The sequence below is a fragment of the Dunckerocampus dactyliophorus genome, chromosome 21, assembly GCF_027744805.1.
Source record: "Dunckerocampus dactyliophorus isolate RoL2022-P2 chromosome 21, RoL_Ddac_1.1, whole genome shotgun sequence".
Taxonomy (NCBI): Eukaryota; Metazoa; Chordata; class Actinopteri; order Syngnathiformes; family Syngnathidae; genus Dunckerocampus; species Dunckerocampus dactyliophorus.
In genome coordinates, this window is record NC_072839.1 from 16023238 (window position 1) to 16040664 (window position 17427).

At 41.6% G+C, this 17427-nt stretch overlaps 1 protein-coding gene across 3 annotated transcripts in view; it reads left to right on the plus strand.

Annotated features, from left to right (window-relative positions):
• Positions 1-3219: 3219 nt before the first annotated feature.
• Positions 3220-17427, plus strand: part of vipr1b (vasoactive intestinal peptide receptor 1b) — a 30687-nt gene continuing 16479 nt past the window's right edge. Inside the window, exons 1-6 of one of the 3 annotated variants that reach the window (XM_054766163.1) lie at positions 3220-3565; positions 3677-3708; positions 3838-4184; positions 6537-6592; positions 8178-8530; positions 16207-16297. In XM_054766163.1, the coding sequence (XP_054622138.1) occupies positions 8474-8530; positions 16207-16297 (148 nt within the window). In that variant the 5' untranslated portion in view covers positions 3220-3565; positions 3677-3708; positions 3838-4184; positions 6537-6592; positions 8178-8473. Of the gene's footprint in view, positions 4185-6536; positions 6593-8177; positions 8531-16206; positions 16298-17427 lie in introns of all 3 variants that reach the window. The other 2 variants (XM_054766164.1, XM_054766165.1) reach the window with 2 other exon arrangements.

Consider the following 17427-nt stretch of genomic DNA (forward strand, 5'->3'; position numbering starts at 1 on the left):
TTTAACTTTGACAGAAGCAGACATTAAGTCAATATGCAGTCGCCATGGTAACATCTTAAACAAATACTCATAATAAAACTGCACTATTTTCCTGCAAATTGCACAAACCACTGAAGCAACTAAATGCAAAAATTGTCAGCAGTACACGTCCACAAACACAAAAACAAAAAACATCTATGCCCCACACCTTCTACTTATGTCTCATGTGGAAAAATAATTATTTATGGATCTTTACAAAATGTAAGCACTTTTTTAATCTGAACAAATACATTTAGATTCATACTAAATGAATTGTAAAGAAAGTGTCACACTCCCCAAGGTTGCTGGGTGTTTTCATAATGTTGAGTCACACAAAGCCGTGTTTTCTATGCATCCATTTATTGCACGACGGAAAATTAAAGATCATGGCGTCATCATCTAATTTGCATAATTGACTGTGATGCATGTGCATCTTGTTTTTAGCAGTGGGAGACACAGTATGCAAGAAAACATGAAAAGCAAAAACAAGTATGTTTAGAAATACAAGTGAGCTTTTGTCTCTGTTTTTTTTTAATGTCGCAAGCAAGACCGAGCCGCCTGTCAGTGCTCACAGCAGCACCCACTGTTCATTGAAAAAAGCGATACATGCTCTCATGTTAAGGGTCTCCAATAAGACCAGAAAAGGTCGCTAGATTTGTCACTAGTCGCTTGTTTGAAATTCAGTCATAATCAGAGTAATTTATTTGTGGCGGTGCTGTCACAAGAAGTGCATGAAGGGAAACACCCAGGTGTCAACATGTCAAAGATGGCATGAATGAATTGTCAGTAATAGATATGGAGAAGAGGTAGGATCAAATAAGCTTTGCTTCCTTTTTGGACATGTTGAATTGTTGAAAGGTGACCACGTGATGTGACTTCCAGTATAAAGCATCATAAATTACACCATACCATACCATACGTACATGCATACCATACAAAATGGTTGCAGCAAAGGCTATCCCTATAAATGAAATGTCTTTTCAGCTGAGAGTTCCAATCCATTTGAGGGCTAAATTGCCTTGTTTGTGTAACGTCGTGACAGTGCACTGATGGGCTACACCTGCACTCATCATTTCCTGACAAAACGTCACAAACGCTCAGGTCACAAAAACGGGGCTGGCACCTGTATCTTTGTCGTTTAATGGATGAGTTAGTAGAAAAAAAAACATCAAGCATTTGGAGACCTTATACTATACCTAAAATACTCGATTGATTTTTTTTTTGCACATAATCCACATTCCCATCTATCAAGACATGCCACGAAGCGTTAAATTCAGTGTGTCCACTTCCACTTGTTTGATTGTGATGGAAGTGGCAGATAGCTCAAGCAACCCTCCAGCCTCCAGGGACCCACCCTCAACCTCCAAGTCTGCACCAAAAGCAGATTTCTGCAAAATAGGCCATGTTCTCCATGGAGGAAATGTGAACTTCCATGTTTTTTGTTGTTGAAGAAGCGGTAGAACGGTGCAGTAACAAGCAAGGCACTTGGTGTATTGTTTCACCTCGTGGAACTCGTATGCATAATCTATGATGCCCATTTGCAGACGACATCACCACGCATGCGTACCTACGTCACTATATACAGCAGGAAAAAATACACACTTCTGACGCAGGATACCTCCTCCATGCCAAATACCGCACAGTGTAGACTCATTGGAATATCGCCGATCCTCACACATTCACCATTCAGCATTCACAGCCCCGCAAATTCACTGGTTTTTGGTCCAAAAGATTTATTTCTGCAAAAATAGGCTGTTTTTTCTGCAGCAAACACATCTCATTCACCATAAGTCAGTAATCATTTATAAAAACCTGTCATAATACAGGTAAAATGTCCAACATGTTGACATGTTTATGCTTTTAAGCATCACTAGGACCTGCCCTTTTAGCAGGGCAAAGTCCTCCCACATGTTTTTGTTCTACCAGCTGTGAAATAAAGCTAAGAGTCTCAAGTTTTTAAAATGTAATATTAAAAGGAGTCGATACACACCATTGAAATGCCAGTTCTGGAGAGAACGATCAGCCCCCCCCCCAGCCAAGGTCTAGCAAGGTCAGCAGTCTCTAAAGTGAAACCGGTGTATTGGTCTGATCTGGTTTCAACCAGGAGACAGAAGCATGACTCACAATGAAACTGTGTTTGTGTGAGATTAGGTGTCTTTTTCCAAGTGAATGGTCTTGTGAGTGTGTCATATCTCTGCTGTAAATTAGCACATACATGTTGCAGGACCCACCCAGAACAGAGTGGAAAATATTTCATTCCGAACAACTGACTTTTTTGAGATTTCACACTTTGCTTGGCAGTCCTTGAACACATCATAGTTGTGTGCTGTGATGCAAACTTTTTTTTTTTTAGCCCCGGAAGCACTAGCTTTGACAGTCAATCCGGCAACAAATGATGAGCACAAGTGAATTTATGATGGAAAGTGGTTACTAGAATGACCCCTAGCACTACCCTGACGACCCGGCCAGAGGCTACACCGTGGATCCGATTCCATGTGTTAATCATGGATCATCTTACTTTATCATTCTCTAGTGGTGAGTAGCTACTGTTTACATTTTATAATATTAAATGTTTTTGTGATTTTACACTATTAAATGTCTTTGTGAGGCATATTTAGGGCTTAAATCTGCATTTTACGACGACACGAGTTATCCTGTCCTAGTAGATGCTGATGGTCCATGCATTGAGTTCATGGTGAGCAATCTATAATTACACATCCACTGCCTGCATGAAAGTTCATTTTCAGTTCAGAGAGCACTAGCGTCTCAGCGGACATCATTTCAGACACCCTCTGGCTCCCACCAGTCCTTCTGCGGCGGCACTCAACATGCATGTTGACCACGCTTGTTTCCTCTTCCTTTGTCGGTGGTTTGTTTGTTGGTTGTGATGTAATGATCACAGACAACATGCTAACAGCACATTTTCTCATCTCTTTGGCGGACAAGAAGATGCATTTTACAATCACAGCAACAGAGCAGGACATTTTCCTACTGGCTGCATGACAGTAAGAACATGTTTACTGTTCACATTCCATCTTTTTGTCACTTCTGTACGGCTAACCAGATACCTAATGTAACACATGGGAAAAAATGCTGATATACTGTTGGAAAAATATTAACATAGATTTGGTGCTAAAGGGTTAAATATTAGTAATGCATTTGCAAACTGCAAGCAAAATAATCAACACTGACGTAAATGAATACCTCTTTGGCGGTGTTTGTGCCCGAAATGTTTGAGTCATGAACGAGTCTTTTAAAACATACATGTTTTTTACTGAATCGAGACTCACAGGTACTCTTCTGCTTTAACTCGTTCACTTACTCACCCCTGCTACCAGTATACTCTAACTGTATTTGGATAAATGTTTTAGCCCCGCGGAAAAGATCTAGTCCTTGCCTCAAATCAACTCTCCTTTCCCCTTCCTACCCAAGCGCCATCACAGACACCACAAAACCATCAAGTTTCCCTGACTCACAGGTGCTGGATGAAGGCTTGTGTTTCACTGACCTACGGGTTGACGAAGACTCAAGTTTCACTGACTCACAGGTACGTACACGACGAAGACTTGAGTTTCACTGACTCATGGGTTAACAAAAAAAGTCGAGTTTCAATGACTCATAGGTACTTGATGAAGACTCAACTTTCACTGACTCACAGGTTGACGACGAAGTCTTGAGTTTCACTGACATGTGAGTACACGGCGTAGACTCGAGTTTCACTGACTGTTGGTGCATCTTGTTGTGTATGTGCAAGTGCGCATTTGAGTGCAAATCGCATACGGTCTGTGATGAATGACTTGTGTACCCGATTCACTTCAGTGAGTGACTCATAAAAACCCGAGTCAGTAAAAGGTATCGAGTTTCCCATCGCTCGTCCGTACAAGTGTAGTGGCCAGTGAGTGCATGCTCCTTGCAAAGTTTGACAGATTGAGCGTCTGGTTAACATGTCCCTTCACTCCCCCTTTGGCAGAGCCTTTCCAGGCATGACCAATAGAAAACAGATCCAAGGCACAACTGAGGGGGATTACAGATCCCATCTGGCACGTAAAAAGCGTTGGGATACCTGCTGCACAACAAGAGGATTTGTCTTTGCTTGCTGCTGAGACAAATTGGCAGCGGGAAAGCATCAGTGGGATTAGATTTTTGGCAGCATGATCACATTGAAGGTAGGGAATGCATCAGACACTGTTACTGCTAAAAATAAACGTACTTTAGGTCAAGGGTGTGCAAACTTGCCGTTTTTTATTGGGCCTTGGCATATAGTAAAAAATAAATTAATGAGATATATTATTAGATATTACACTCATTTGCTTTGCTACCTATAGTGTGTATATGTGTAACACGTATAATAATGTTTTGGTCATATAGTTTAGCATATACGGTCGAACCTGCTCATCTCGGACTGGCTGACTGGCATCGGCATAAGCGCTTGTCGACGTAACCAAAGTAGAAACAGAAACGAAGCATTGCTTGCACATTTGCTGATGACAAGGATTTTTGAATACTGACACAATATTGTAGCAATTGGAACATTGTGAAAGGTTGTGAGCTGTGATTCAGGGGTTGGGCTGTGTTATCTAACAATGACAGTAAAGCTTTCATGCATCCGCTAAGCGTTCTTCCAGTGGCTAACATTCTGGCAAAAAAAGGGTGTAAAATTGGGGTTATTAGGATTTTGAAGCTTTGCGCTGAACAGGAAGTCACTGTGTGTTTCATGTTTTCATGCTGATTAACTAGATAGTGGTTACGTTGTGGCTTAGTGACAATGACAAAGTTGACAATATTACAATAAATGCTGACCTACACGCTTCAATTTTTGACAGGTAAGAACTCTTTGGATCTCAAATGTTAGTCGACATCGACTTAAGTTTGGACCCCGCCTGCTTTAGGTGCTTTAATTGAGTTTGAAAGCTGAAGCATAATGATTATGAAGGGTCACAAGGTGAACTAGCGGAGTTAATTGTCCTTCTGGGAGATACAAATCTATGTGGACACACAAACCGAATGAATCCTTTTGGGCCCTGCTGGTATTCCACTGTAGCCCAAGAGGACAAAAATGATGGTAAATCAATGGCACGCTGTGTTCTTCAGGATGCGGGGGCGTCGGCGGGCGTTTGGTGATTGCAGACTGCCGTTCCGGCACTCCAAGAGTAAACAAAGCCAGAGATGAGAGCTGCCATTACGTCTCAGACCGCTAATCACGTCAATCGACTGATGTCAGCGACGCTTGCTAACAAAAAGTGAGGTCGTTTTGTCACCAAACTAATGGCCAACAAAGCTCATCTAAACCACAGGGCGCCCGCTGAAGGTTCTGTGTTATCGACATATTGCTTCATAAAGCAACGTGCAATGCACCCAATTCTATGCATTCCTCTTGGAGGGGCTGTGGCTGTTTATTTACTCAAGTGCAGAGAGTACCAGCTGTCCAGTAACTGTATTTCATAGTTTTTGTTCACCAATACATAATGATATTTGATTGAAATAGGATACTACAGTCCACATTTATTCAAGGTGTCACAGGATCTTGTGAGATTAAACCTGACAAGATTTCTCGTTCAGAAAAGGCACTAAGACTGGGACGATAATAAATTCATAAATTAATCACACCATAAATTAACATGAACTGGATAATTTTGCCGGCCTCAATGCATTGCCAAGCGCATGTGTGTCTATTTTCCTCGTCTCCCACGTCCAAACAGACAGGAAGAGGATTCACTCTGTGCATTGGTTTCAGCACATTGGTGCGTTTGTTCCATAGAACAACAGCATGAACAGAGTGAGCCCTTTTGTCAGTCATACAATCTCTTTGTCTGGGAGGGTGAAAGGGTGCAGACGAGTGTAACGTAGTAGTTGTCATATATTTTTTCATTGTACTTTTCTTAAAGGTTAAAGTCAAAATTTTGTCTCGTCTCGTAGACCCAATCTTGTGTGTATCGTCTTGTGACACCCCTGTTATTTTTTTCTTAAAAATGCAAACATGCTGCCCGATAATGTACAACATTTTTGGAGTGGAGAAATACTGTAATGTAGTAGCACATTAATATGTGGAGTAAAATTATTGAAAGGATTCAGCACAGCGCAGCATCACCCACTGCTTGTTGAGAAGAGCGATACGTGCTTTTGTGTTAGTCTCCAAAAGTGTCCACTCAGGCCAACGATTGCAGTCCCTAGGTAGTTGCTTTTTTAAAAAACAGAAACTACAGGGGTCTGAATACCCGCTGAATATAGTGACTAAGTGGCTAAGCTGGCAACCCTGATCACTCATGCTACGCCTTCTTATTCTATGGTAGAGCAGGTGTGTATAGTGTGTTAGAAGCAGAGTTACCACGCCATCTACTGTACACAGTTGGAACAACAAACTGCATTCACAGGTAGTCCCATTATAATGTGTTTATGACAGGGGGCAAATAGGTAGCGCCAAATCTATTTGTGGCAGTCCGAATGTTGTAAAAATAAATGAATGTATGGTATTGCACTCTCAGAACACCATTACTTGGTTGCTTACTTTCACTTTACAGATGCCGCGTCGGCCGCGTGTGTGGTGGGGACGTCCATCGGATGAGTCATAATAAAGGTAATTACAGCACCACCTGTTATTTTTTCTGACTGAATAATTCATTGTTGGAGCCTTAGGGTGCACTGCGAGGTGTCTGATTGATTGATGAATTCATCAAGAGGTGTGTCCCAATACTTTAGTAACATATCGTTTACGTATGTCGTGGGTTTGACTAGGCTTTAAGGCAGGCGTGTGTTTTTGTGGTGCATGCATAAAAACACAGTGAATCCTACGATTTGATTTAAAAAAAAAACAAAAAAACAGAACAACCCCTTTAGATAAACGTCGCCCACCAGGCCCGAGGGGAGCCATCGTTTGTGTGCGTCCGCCTCCGGCCTTCAGCACCCACGGCCGAGCAAAGCGGCCGCCGAGCAACAATTTCTTTGAGGACAAACTGCAGATGTGAGCGAAAGTTATGGACGCAATATTTTAAGACGTGTCACAGTGCGGAGGTGCACGATGCATCATAAGCAGGCTTTGCCGCAGATGATTTGATCATTGTTAGCTTTTTCTTATTCTTCTTTTGTTGTGTGTGTCTGTCCCCCCGCCCTCTCCCTCATTCAATTGGAGTTCTCAATCCATTCTCCTCTCGTGCTTGCTTCCAAACCCTAATGGCCTGTTCATTATGCGCCATTGTGGTCCCTGCATATCAAAGAGACGTTGGCCGCGTCTGACATCTTTGCACCCCCTCAATACACAGGTATATCAATCCAATTTACTTCTATAACAACAAGGCTCATCCTCTCCATATACTGTACACACGAACAGCATTAGTGGACACAGATATTGACTGGGCATATTTACAGCTTAGGTGTAGTATGGTATGGTTCATTTGTTACAGGGATGTTTAATAATTACATTGAGGAACATCACGTCGTTACATTTGCACAATTCAACTTGTCCAAAAAGGAGTGGGAAGAGGAGATCTTATTTCATCCCACCCTCATGTCTATTGAAGTTCTTATGTAAATGTCTGGAAATCCAATTAGTCTGTTCCACACACCCAAACATATGAAAAAAAAATACATTTTATGCAGAATAATTACGGTTGTACATGCCGAAAACAATGTGGAATTATTAGAAATGAGGAATGGACGGAACCTATTGTAGATTCGGACTTCTTGTACATCCTGGCGAGATTGAATTCAATTTCTGGTACTCGCAACTTTCTTTGGCCCCAGGCGGGTTATTTAGCTGCCACACTCCATAAAAAATGCAACCCGTAGGGTTCTTTGTTTGTACACGCGATTCCACGCAGTGATTTAGTACAGGGCAAACAGACTAATTTGTTACATGCAATATTGTACGAAAACTCAAAATGTTCAACAAAAAACTAATCATACAAAAAACGGGGTGTTCAAAAACCAAGGTTTGACTGTATTTTTTAAATATTAGTACTTTATTTGAAATATATATATTTTTTATATTTATTTATGCATTTCAGCGTTTATTTGCAGTGGTGTCTTATTTAAGACTATAAAAAACAATCAGGATCGTCCTGAAAGTGATTATAAGACTTCAGTGATGTTTCCCCCACTGAGCAGGAGTCACATGGCGTCAATTAGTGGATAATTAGCGCCTCTGCTCCCCCACATCATGTCAGTGCATGACGATGCCTCGCTGCCTCCAGAGGGGTCTGCACTCAGTCTGGGCTTGTGAATGGTGCGAGGGAGGAGGGAGGAGGCAGAAGGAGGAGGATGATGAGGAAGGAGGAGGTCCATAGCCAAGCAGCTCCACAGCTGGAGGAGCGCACCGAGCCAGAAGCGCTACAGTGCTGCTGCCGATGGAGCGGCAGAGGAGGAGGGGGAAGAAGAAGCTCACCTCAGACCTCTGAGCACCTTCAACAGGAGAGGGACACACCTCACCGGCCAGAAGAACCTTTTACTTTAGACCACCAGGATGGATGCTTCACTGATGCTTCTTGTCCTCATGCTGCATGGATGGCATCTCCCTCAAGTAAGGAACTATCCATCTTATCTATCTAGTATCTGCTTTGTAAGAAATCCTAGTCAATTCTGGTGAGAAGAGGTCGTGCATGTCGGGATAATTCATCACCTTGCACAGGAGCACTTGTGGAGTGCTCAGGAAGGAAGCAACTCTTCAGCATCTCATTAAACCTTAAACACTTTTTTTTTTTTTTAATCTACGCCTGCACAATCTTATGATACGCATCATAAAGTCTGCCATTACAAAGATCATAATGGTCACCTTTGAGCTTATAATAAACCAAAATGGTACGACGGAGTGCGGCTGTACAGGTACACTCCTGCAAAGGCCATCCACAATCATAAACACTTTGTTAAGCAAGAGCACAGACCTCAGCCAACATTTGCAACCCCAAAAAATCAATAGGTGAAGCACTACAATCTAGATGTTAATTGCCCATCGAGCAAAGTGACACTTTGTTCTTGGGAGCCAAAGGAACACAAAGTAATAAGAGCACAAGTACGTTCTAAACTGGCCTGGCAGTACATCACAATAATAATACAACAAAGAACATGTTTTGTGTTTGTTGGAGATAAAAAGGTACAAGCAAAGCAAAGGAAAGTATTTTGTAATTGTTTGTATGCAAATGTGGACGGGTATGCTTCAGATGGGAAGAAAACTCAGCAAAATGACTTGTCTTTGTTGTATCTTGTTGAATTCTTCAGTTATTTTCCGTTATTTTCCCAATGCCCTCGCAGTTTGCTGTCGCTCAAGCGTGGATACTGTCACCATTGTCACCTGCAGTATCGGATTTTTTTTTATTTTAATGAAAGTTAAAATACTATTGAAACAGGAGGGTGATCCTGGGGAAATCGGGAGGGTGACAGGTATGATCTGAACATCGGCAAAGCAAGAAAACATGATTTTGTGGGGACAGAAATGTGGAGATAGGTGTTTCATTGGATCATACTGAGGAAGCTGGGTGTGTACGTTTGCAGCTAAAAGTCACGCAGTTAAATGTGAGAATGTCACTTATGTTTTCGCTCATTATTCGGGGTTATGGTTATGGTTGAATTTATTTCAAACATGCATACAGTTTACATTGAAATGCTTTATGTTACAATTCACAATTACAGATGTCCGAAAAGGAGTAGGATGAAGCAAAACTAAGTTCACAAGACAAGACGATACACGATATTGGGTCTACCAGAACGAGATGAGACGAGATTTTAACATTGCTTTTAAGAACCTACCTGTTAGGAGGCGAGAGACGAGGAAAACAATAATAATATACTGAGGCCAGCAAAATGATCAAGTTCAGTTTAATTTCTTGTGTGATGAATGAATCTATTATCGTCCCACGCCTAGTGCACACCAGGCAGATTTTTTATGAATGAGAAATCTTGTCACGTTTCAATTTTGCAAAATCTTGTGACAGGAGATCTTTTGACACCCCGGCTGATCATGGTTGATTATTTTGGTGGATATAGAGGAGCGTAGTAAAATGTCACTAATGAGCGTGTTTTTCTTGCGTCATGTGAAGGACGACATTTGATTGTAAGATGCTTACAAAATGTGTGCTTATGAACATGCTCACGGCTTTGGCAGCCTGTCAGAGAAAGCTCTTCTTCCCAGGCAGGATGGACCGGGCAGGGGTATTACAAGTGTCTTCAGCCCCTCTGACAGCTCTCACATATGTGGCCCACCCCGGAGAGCTTAAAGATCACACACACACACACGCACTCATTTGTTGACATATTTCAGTGCCTCTTATAGGACCTGCAGCCACGTCTTAACAATAACATGGCCTGACACGTTGCATCAATACATCCAACCAGGAAATGTGCTGTTGAGATAAACGAGATGGTGGGGAGTTCAGCGCACAACAAGCCAAAGTAGTTTCAGAAGTGCATGTTAGCATTAGCGCTGGCTGATGCAGATGTTTTCTCACGTTCCTTCATCCAACTATTGCACTTTTCAAACCAGATGGCACAGCTTTTCTTAGATCCTAATAAGTGCAGTGAAACAAAATGTAGTCTCGTTTTACCTACATTTTCCGGTTAGCGTACAATACGGTGGCCGACTTGTCGCGTTAATACACTGTATGACTCCAACTGTGTTCTAAATGTATTTTTATCACAAAAAGTCCTTAGCTTCTAACAAAGAAACTAGCTTGCTGGACAAACTGGAACTGTAGGTCAGCCACGTAGCCCGTGCTTGACACCTCAAAAATGTTAACAAAAAACACGTTTTTGTAGTTAGACATGCATAAAATAATTCTAAATGCATATATATGATGAATGAAAAGGATAAATGAGCATGGAAGGTTACTTTTACTTTCAATGAAGATGTGAATGTTCCCAAAGACACAATGTGGCAGCGAGACGCAACACGGATACCACCTTCCTGTTTTGAGTTATTTCTTCAATTCAATTCAATAGTGTTTTCCACCTTCTTTATCTGGCACTTGAAACTTTCTTTGGCTCCATTTTGGGTTTTTGAGATGAGAAACACAACTGAATCCAGGAAATAACTTGTGGCAAAAGAGGAAGTTGTTGTCTCGCTGCCACATGGTGTCTTCACTGAATGTAAAAGTAATCTTAAATGTAAATTTATCCCTTTCATTCATCATTTATATGTATTTATATGTATTTCTTTACTGCATGTACAACTATAAAAACGAGTTTGTGTTCAACATTTTTGGCTTGCTGGAACGGAATAATTGGATTTACATTATTTCTTATGGGAAAAATGTATTCAGTTAGCGTCCGCTTCGGTTAAAGTCGGACCTTTTAGAATGAATTAATTACACTAACCAGTTCTTTTTTGGACAAATTTCATAGTGTGTGGGTGTGGCTGCCATTTCTTTCATTGGCCTGTGGGGCACTTATGATGGAGCCCCATAAGTTCTGCCTAGCAACACTGGCAGCAATTTCATGCAGAAGGTGAGAAACACTATTGAATTCCATCTTGCCAGAATATTCGGCAAGTCGGCATCAACAATAAATTCCATCCATTCCTCTTATAGGTGTGTCACAAGATCTCGTTTCACAAACGTGCCTTCTTTCCTTCAGACTTACTCGACTGTCTTGTGGGCACTAGGCCTGGGACAATAATAAAACAATGAATTAATTAATCACACAATAAATACAAATTAACTTGATAATTTTGCCAGCCTCAATAGATTGCCACATTCATCCGTGTCTGTTTTCCTCGTCTCCCTCCTCCAAACAAGCAGGAGGAGAGTGCAGTCTGTGCATGGGTTTCAGCATCTTGGTGTGTTTGTTCCATAGAACAACGGCATGAACAGAGTGAGCCAATTTGTCAGTCATACAGTCTCTTTGTTTCGGTGGGTGGAGGAGAGCAGAAGAGTGTAACATAGTAGAAATTCTATTAGTAGTAGTATTTTTTGTTCATATTTTTGGGTGTCTGGAACGAATGGCATTATTTCCAATGGGTAAGATTGGTTCTACTGTATTATTCTGACTGCATCCCTTGCTTTTATTGAAGCACGCTCAAGGACTTACCCATCTGAATGAAAATGCCAAGGAGACTTTTTCCTTGAATGATAGATTGGTATAACACTGTAATAACACCATTGGATCAGTCACTGATGGCGAGGGAAAGGTTACATGTTAGTTGTGCTGGATATTGCTCAGATCAGATCAGCTGTGCTCCTGCACCGTAAGTGTTTAATCAGTAAATGGCGAGCGGTGACAAGAGGCAGACAGATGCTGTAGATTTGTAATAAACACTTGGTTCCACGACGTGGGGGTCACACAGGGAAGCTTCTCATTTCATCTCCCTGGCAGCTCGTCTGCATTTGATGGTTATCTTGTCCTCCCAGCATTCAGGACACACGTGCGGTTTTTATGCAGTCACACAATCGTCACATCCAAATAAATGACTTTTGCACTGGCTAGCAATCAGTGACGGCACATATTGATGTGTTGATTTACATCACAGAGTTCCATTCATCATGTGCACACTTGAACGGCTCCCCAGGAGAGTTTACACACAAAAAGTTAATATTCACATTCAAATTGAGCGCCACTCTGGCAAAATCATTGATGTTGCGTGCTTTACCTTTTTCTGCCAGTGGGAATGTTATTAGTATATCTCTGTGTAGATTCTCAGTCATCCACGTGACTCGAGGAAGATGTTTCACCTTTAACCCAAATCTTCTTCAGTTCTAATTGGAAGTGTGGCGTCTCCCTGTTTATGTCCATGGTGGTGTGTCCCTGCAGGTGGTCACAATGGTTGTTGCCCGGCGTGGCTGGTGAATGATTAGCAGCAGCACCTTAGCCTGCCAACTGGCAAAACAGCTTGTTTTCTTCCCCTGGAATGAGAACATCTCCCCCCCAAAGATAGTCTCATTCCACGTGACGGGAGGCCACTAACAAGCTGTTTTTGCCAGCGTGCAGGCTACTTTTATGCAGCATAGTCACTCACCAGCCACGTCTGGCAACAATAACAATGAACCACCAGAGACATAAATAGGGGGACGTCACACTTAAGTCCCATTGCGTCCATTCAACCTTTGCAGATTGCTAATATGCTGTATATTTTTTACATTTGTTCAGAAGGCAGAATTTCCATCCAACCATTCATCCATCCATCCACCTTCCGCTTATTCGAGATGGGGTTGCAGGGGCAGCGGCCTAAGGCGGAGCTATGGTAAAGGTAATTTCAGTAGCCCAGTGGCATCTATTTGAGGTGAGGCATTTATTTGTCTCAGTGAAGGACACTCCGCTGATTTGAGGCCTGGCGTTTACTACAGTGGGTACATTATTTGAGGATGTACAAATGATAGTTTATTGAATCAACTGTAGGTGAGTTTATATGAAGACAGATCAATATTTCAGGAGTGAAATGAAGTTTATTGGACTATCACAAGATGTGAAATATGCATAAAATCCTGAGGCCTTCCCAGTCCAGTTGAGAGACATTGTCTCTCCAATGTGTCCTGGGTCTTCCTCGAGGCCTCCTACCGGTCGGACGTTCCCTGAACACCTCCCCAGGGAGGCGTCCGGGAGGCATCCTGGCCAGATGCCTGAGCCACCTCATCTGGCTTCTCTCAATGTGGAGCAGCAGCAGTTCTCCTGCAAGTTTCTCCCGGATGACAGTGCTTCTCTAAGTGAGAGCCCAGCCACCTGACGGAGGAAACCCATTTCAGCCACTTGTACCCGCCATCATGTCCTTTGGGTCACTATCCATAGCGCATGACCATAGATGAGGGTAGGAACGTAGATCGGCCGGCTCCCTCTTCACCATAACGGGTCGATGCAGAGTCCGCATCACTGCAGACGCCGCACCAGTCCCCCTGTCGATCTTGTGTTCCATCCTTCCGTCACTCTTGAGTAAAACCCCAAGATACTTAAACTCCTCCACTTGGGGCCTCAAATAAAGTCCAATGTAAAAGAAATGGCTGCCGAGGCCACTAGGCTGTTTAAATGGCCGTATATACTGTATATATATATATATATATATATATAATATATATATATACACACAGTATATATGTGTATATATATATATATATGGATTATGAGACAAGTGTATTTATGTACATATATTTCTAAATCGCTGCTCTGTATTACATATAAAACATAAAACAACGCCATGTGCCCCTGTTGTTGAGGCAGTCGAGTTTTAACATCACCGTGGTATCTTGCTCTTAGAAGATTTTGTATTTTTTGTATGAATTATGCAATTTTTCCTAACTTTTTATGGAATACAAAAAGACATTTTTTTTCTTCAAGTAACCAAAGAAATAGGTCAGCTTTCTTACTAATACTTTTGCGAGTGCATTGCTTTTATACCCAATTCTTTTCAATTCTCCAGAGAAGAAGCTCCACAGTCAGTCACATCTTCTCCAACTTCCTAGTTGTCCTCATTATTTCATCCGGGGATAAATCCCAACCCTTTTCTTCATCATTTTGGGAAATGTCCTTCAAATCTTCGCTCATCAATCACACATGCAGTCTCGCTTCTTTTGTTCTGCTGTGGTCCACCCCCCTGCTCCACATAGCCCCCATCTTTATGCGCTGCATCCACATTGACACAAATGATAGTGTGTGCTTTCACAAATGAATTGCACTGTCAGGACAAGGACGAGGCCACAACACATGTTCTATTATTTGATTCTATTCAACACCATCGCTTTTAAACTCTCCTCATTGTCTCCCCCTCTTAGTTTTCACACTTTGCTGTTGTTGCCCATCAGTGCCGCCACTCTTGTTTGCTGTTATACTGTAGTCGCTTGATTGGCTGCATTGTCCTTAAATGTCATTTTTTACCACTTTGTTTTTAGTCTTTAGAGAAAAGCCCCTCAAGGCTTGGTTGTTGAATGCTTGCTGATATTGAAACCTGGTCAGGCGAATAAGATAAATAAGTATATCAATGCAACATTTGGTGTTTTTTAAAGTCTCAACCAATCGTCGCTGTTTAAAAAAAACATGCATCAAAGTTTACGATACATTATATGATATATTTATATTTTATTGGCATTTTTATAATTCATTATTATTTTTGTTTTATATTATTCATTATATTGTTTATTTTTACTTCATTTTTTCAGCAACTGGTCCCCTGCTATTGTCCTTTGTTGTTTCAACACTAAAATATTAGTGTTGCTTGTGACATTTAAAAACAAAAAGAAGTGAAAGAAGAAAGTTAATTTGTATTTCCAAACATTTATTTTGCTCTTCATGTTTTTTGCTCACTTTTTGTCTATTTGCAGGGACACCGAAATAGATTTCAGCCTTACATGCAGTAGTAGCTCCACCTAATGTTGTGGCTGATGGGTGTATTATTATTGTAGATCATGACAAAGATGAAAAGGTATATATAAAGACATCTGAGGGATAGTTGAGTCCTATCCTTTCCTAAGCGCTTCATTGGCTTGCATCGTTCTCATGCTAATCCAAATAAAAGGTCACCACGAGGTGATAGAACCCTGCCAACATCCTAGCTGACCACTTCGTGAACAGTTCATCCTTTCGTCTTCAGGTCATCTTGCTGCAAAGACTCCTGAGATGTGTGCATGCGTGCGTGTGTGTGTGCATGTTGAGAGTGTCAGGGCGACCTCGTGGGTGAATCACACAGAGGTATTTTGTGCGGCCGTGTTGAACGTCTCTGTGCCCAGCTGAGAGGCGGCTAATAATGCGTCGAGTTGTGGCGCAGTGCAGGTGATAACAGCGTCTTTTTTTTTTTTTTTTTTTTTTTTTTTTTTTTTTTTGCAGCTCACATGGTACCTCACCATACTGGTACACGGCCACGTGAGCACGCTGCTGCGGCATCTTTTTTTTTTGCCTCATCAAGATGTCAGTTTTTGCAAGGTGCTGTCACATCTGACAAGGAGGTCATACCACATGTGTAGGAAATGCACTGGTTATTTATGGTGCACGTTATTGCATTTTTGGGCGTCACCACGCAGAAACTTATCAAATCTGATCACTCATGTTTGGACCTGAGGTCTTATACATGCACAACACTATATTGTATCCTAAAAGTGCTCATTTGAACACAGCTTCAAGGCACCGCGCTCAAACGATGCACTAATATGAGGCAGTTTTACAAACAGTACAAACATATGGTGTTTAATTCAGGAACCATTTTTGGTAACCTGAGCATGTGTTTAAAATAAATTCTGAATGTTAACTGAGGCCTTTCTCTTTTTTGTTTTTTTTTTTTGCCTTTCACAGGTGCTGTCCTTGCAGATGTGTGACATAATGAGCGAGATTGAGCTGGAGCGGGAGCGCTGTGAGAACAGCACGTCGGGGAATGTCACTTCAGGTGTGCAAAGTCAAAAATGTCACCTCTTTACAAGTTCGTGCACACACAGTAGGTGTGTAACGGTACACCACCATCACGGTTTGGTCTGTGCCCTCGGTTTTGAGGTCACGGTTGGGTACATTTTGCAAAAAAAAAAAAAAAAAAGCAAAATGGCTTCAATGAATTTTTAAATTTAAAAACAGGTAATAGAATACAATTCTGAACTAAAAGTACAACAGTTTTGTTTTGGCTGTCAAATGATTCAAAATTGTAATCAAATTAATCGCAGTTATCAAATGAATTAATTATGATTAATCACCATTTGCAACTATGTGTGAAATATGCCATTTTGCTGCACATTATGTACAGAAAGATACATAACGGGACACAATTACCTGTATATATATTTGTATGTATGTACAGCTCCAAATCAACTGAAAATTTAACTCAAGCTAAAAGATACCACACGTCTGAAAATGTATTTGCTACAAGTGTGTTGAATAGTAGCACAACATTCAAATCACATTTTAAGTGTTTTTTAAGTGTTTTTTTATGTCTTCCTTATAAGCCTGCTGTGGAGGCGGTCCCAATGATCAGGATGCTTCCCGTTATAACCGTTTGTTGGAGTATTGGTTTTATTTTAGTGCGAGGACTGTAGCGGCAAGTCTTCAGGTGGCTGATTCTGCCGCCTCAGAAAGTCCGAATGCTTCAGAAAGTTAAAGCTACTATACATCAGGCGCCACATAGGCAGGACGTGGATGTCTATTTATAAGCGCTGGCCGTGAACATATGGCGAGGCACCCTAAAAGCAGACACCGCTAATTCACTTAAGAGCGTCGGAGATGTAACCTCAGACGGCAGCTTCCACTTCCTTCCCCTCCAGGAAGCAGATAAACGACGTGGACAAATGAAGGTCATTGCTCAGATAAGGCGGCGTCCTCTCCGTACGGACGTAAGGATGTTAATGCATAATGTGGCGCATGTTATTAAAGGGCAGGACGGGGTGGGGTGTAGCACACACTTAAATCAGCAGATCTGTCAGTCACTCTGTTGCCATGGTTGCACACACACAGTGGGCCACAACATTAGGCACACTCGCAAAATTGTTGTAGTCATACAACATAGCTAAGGGGTTTCAAATATTTTGTTTA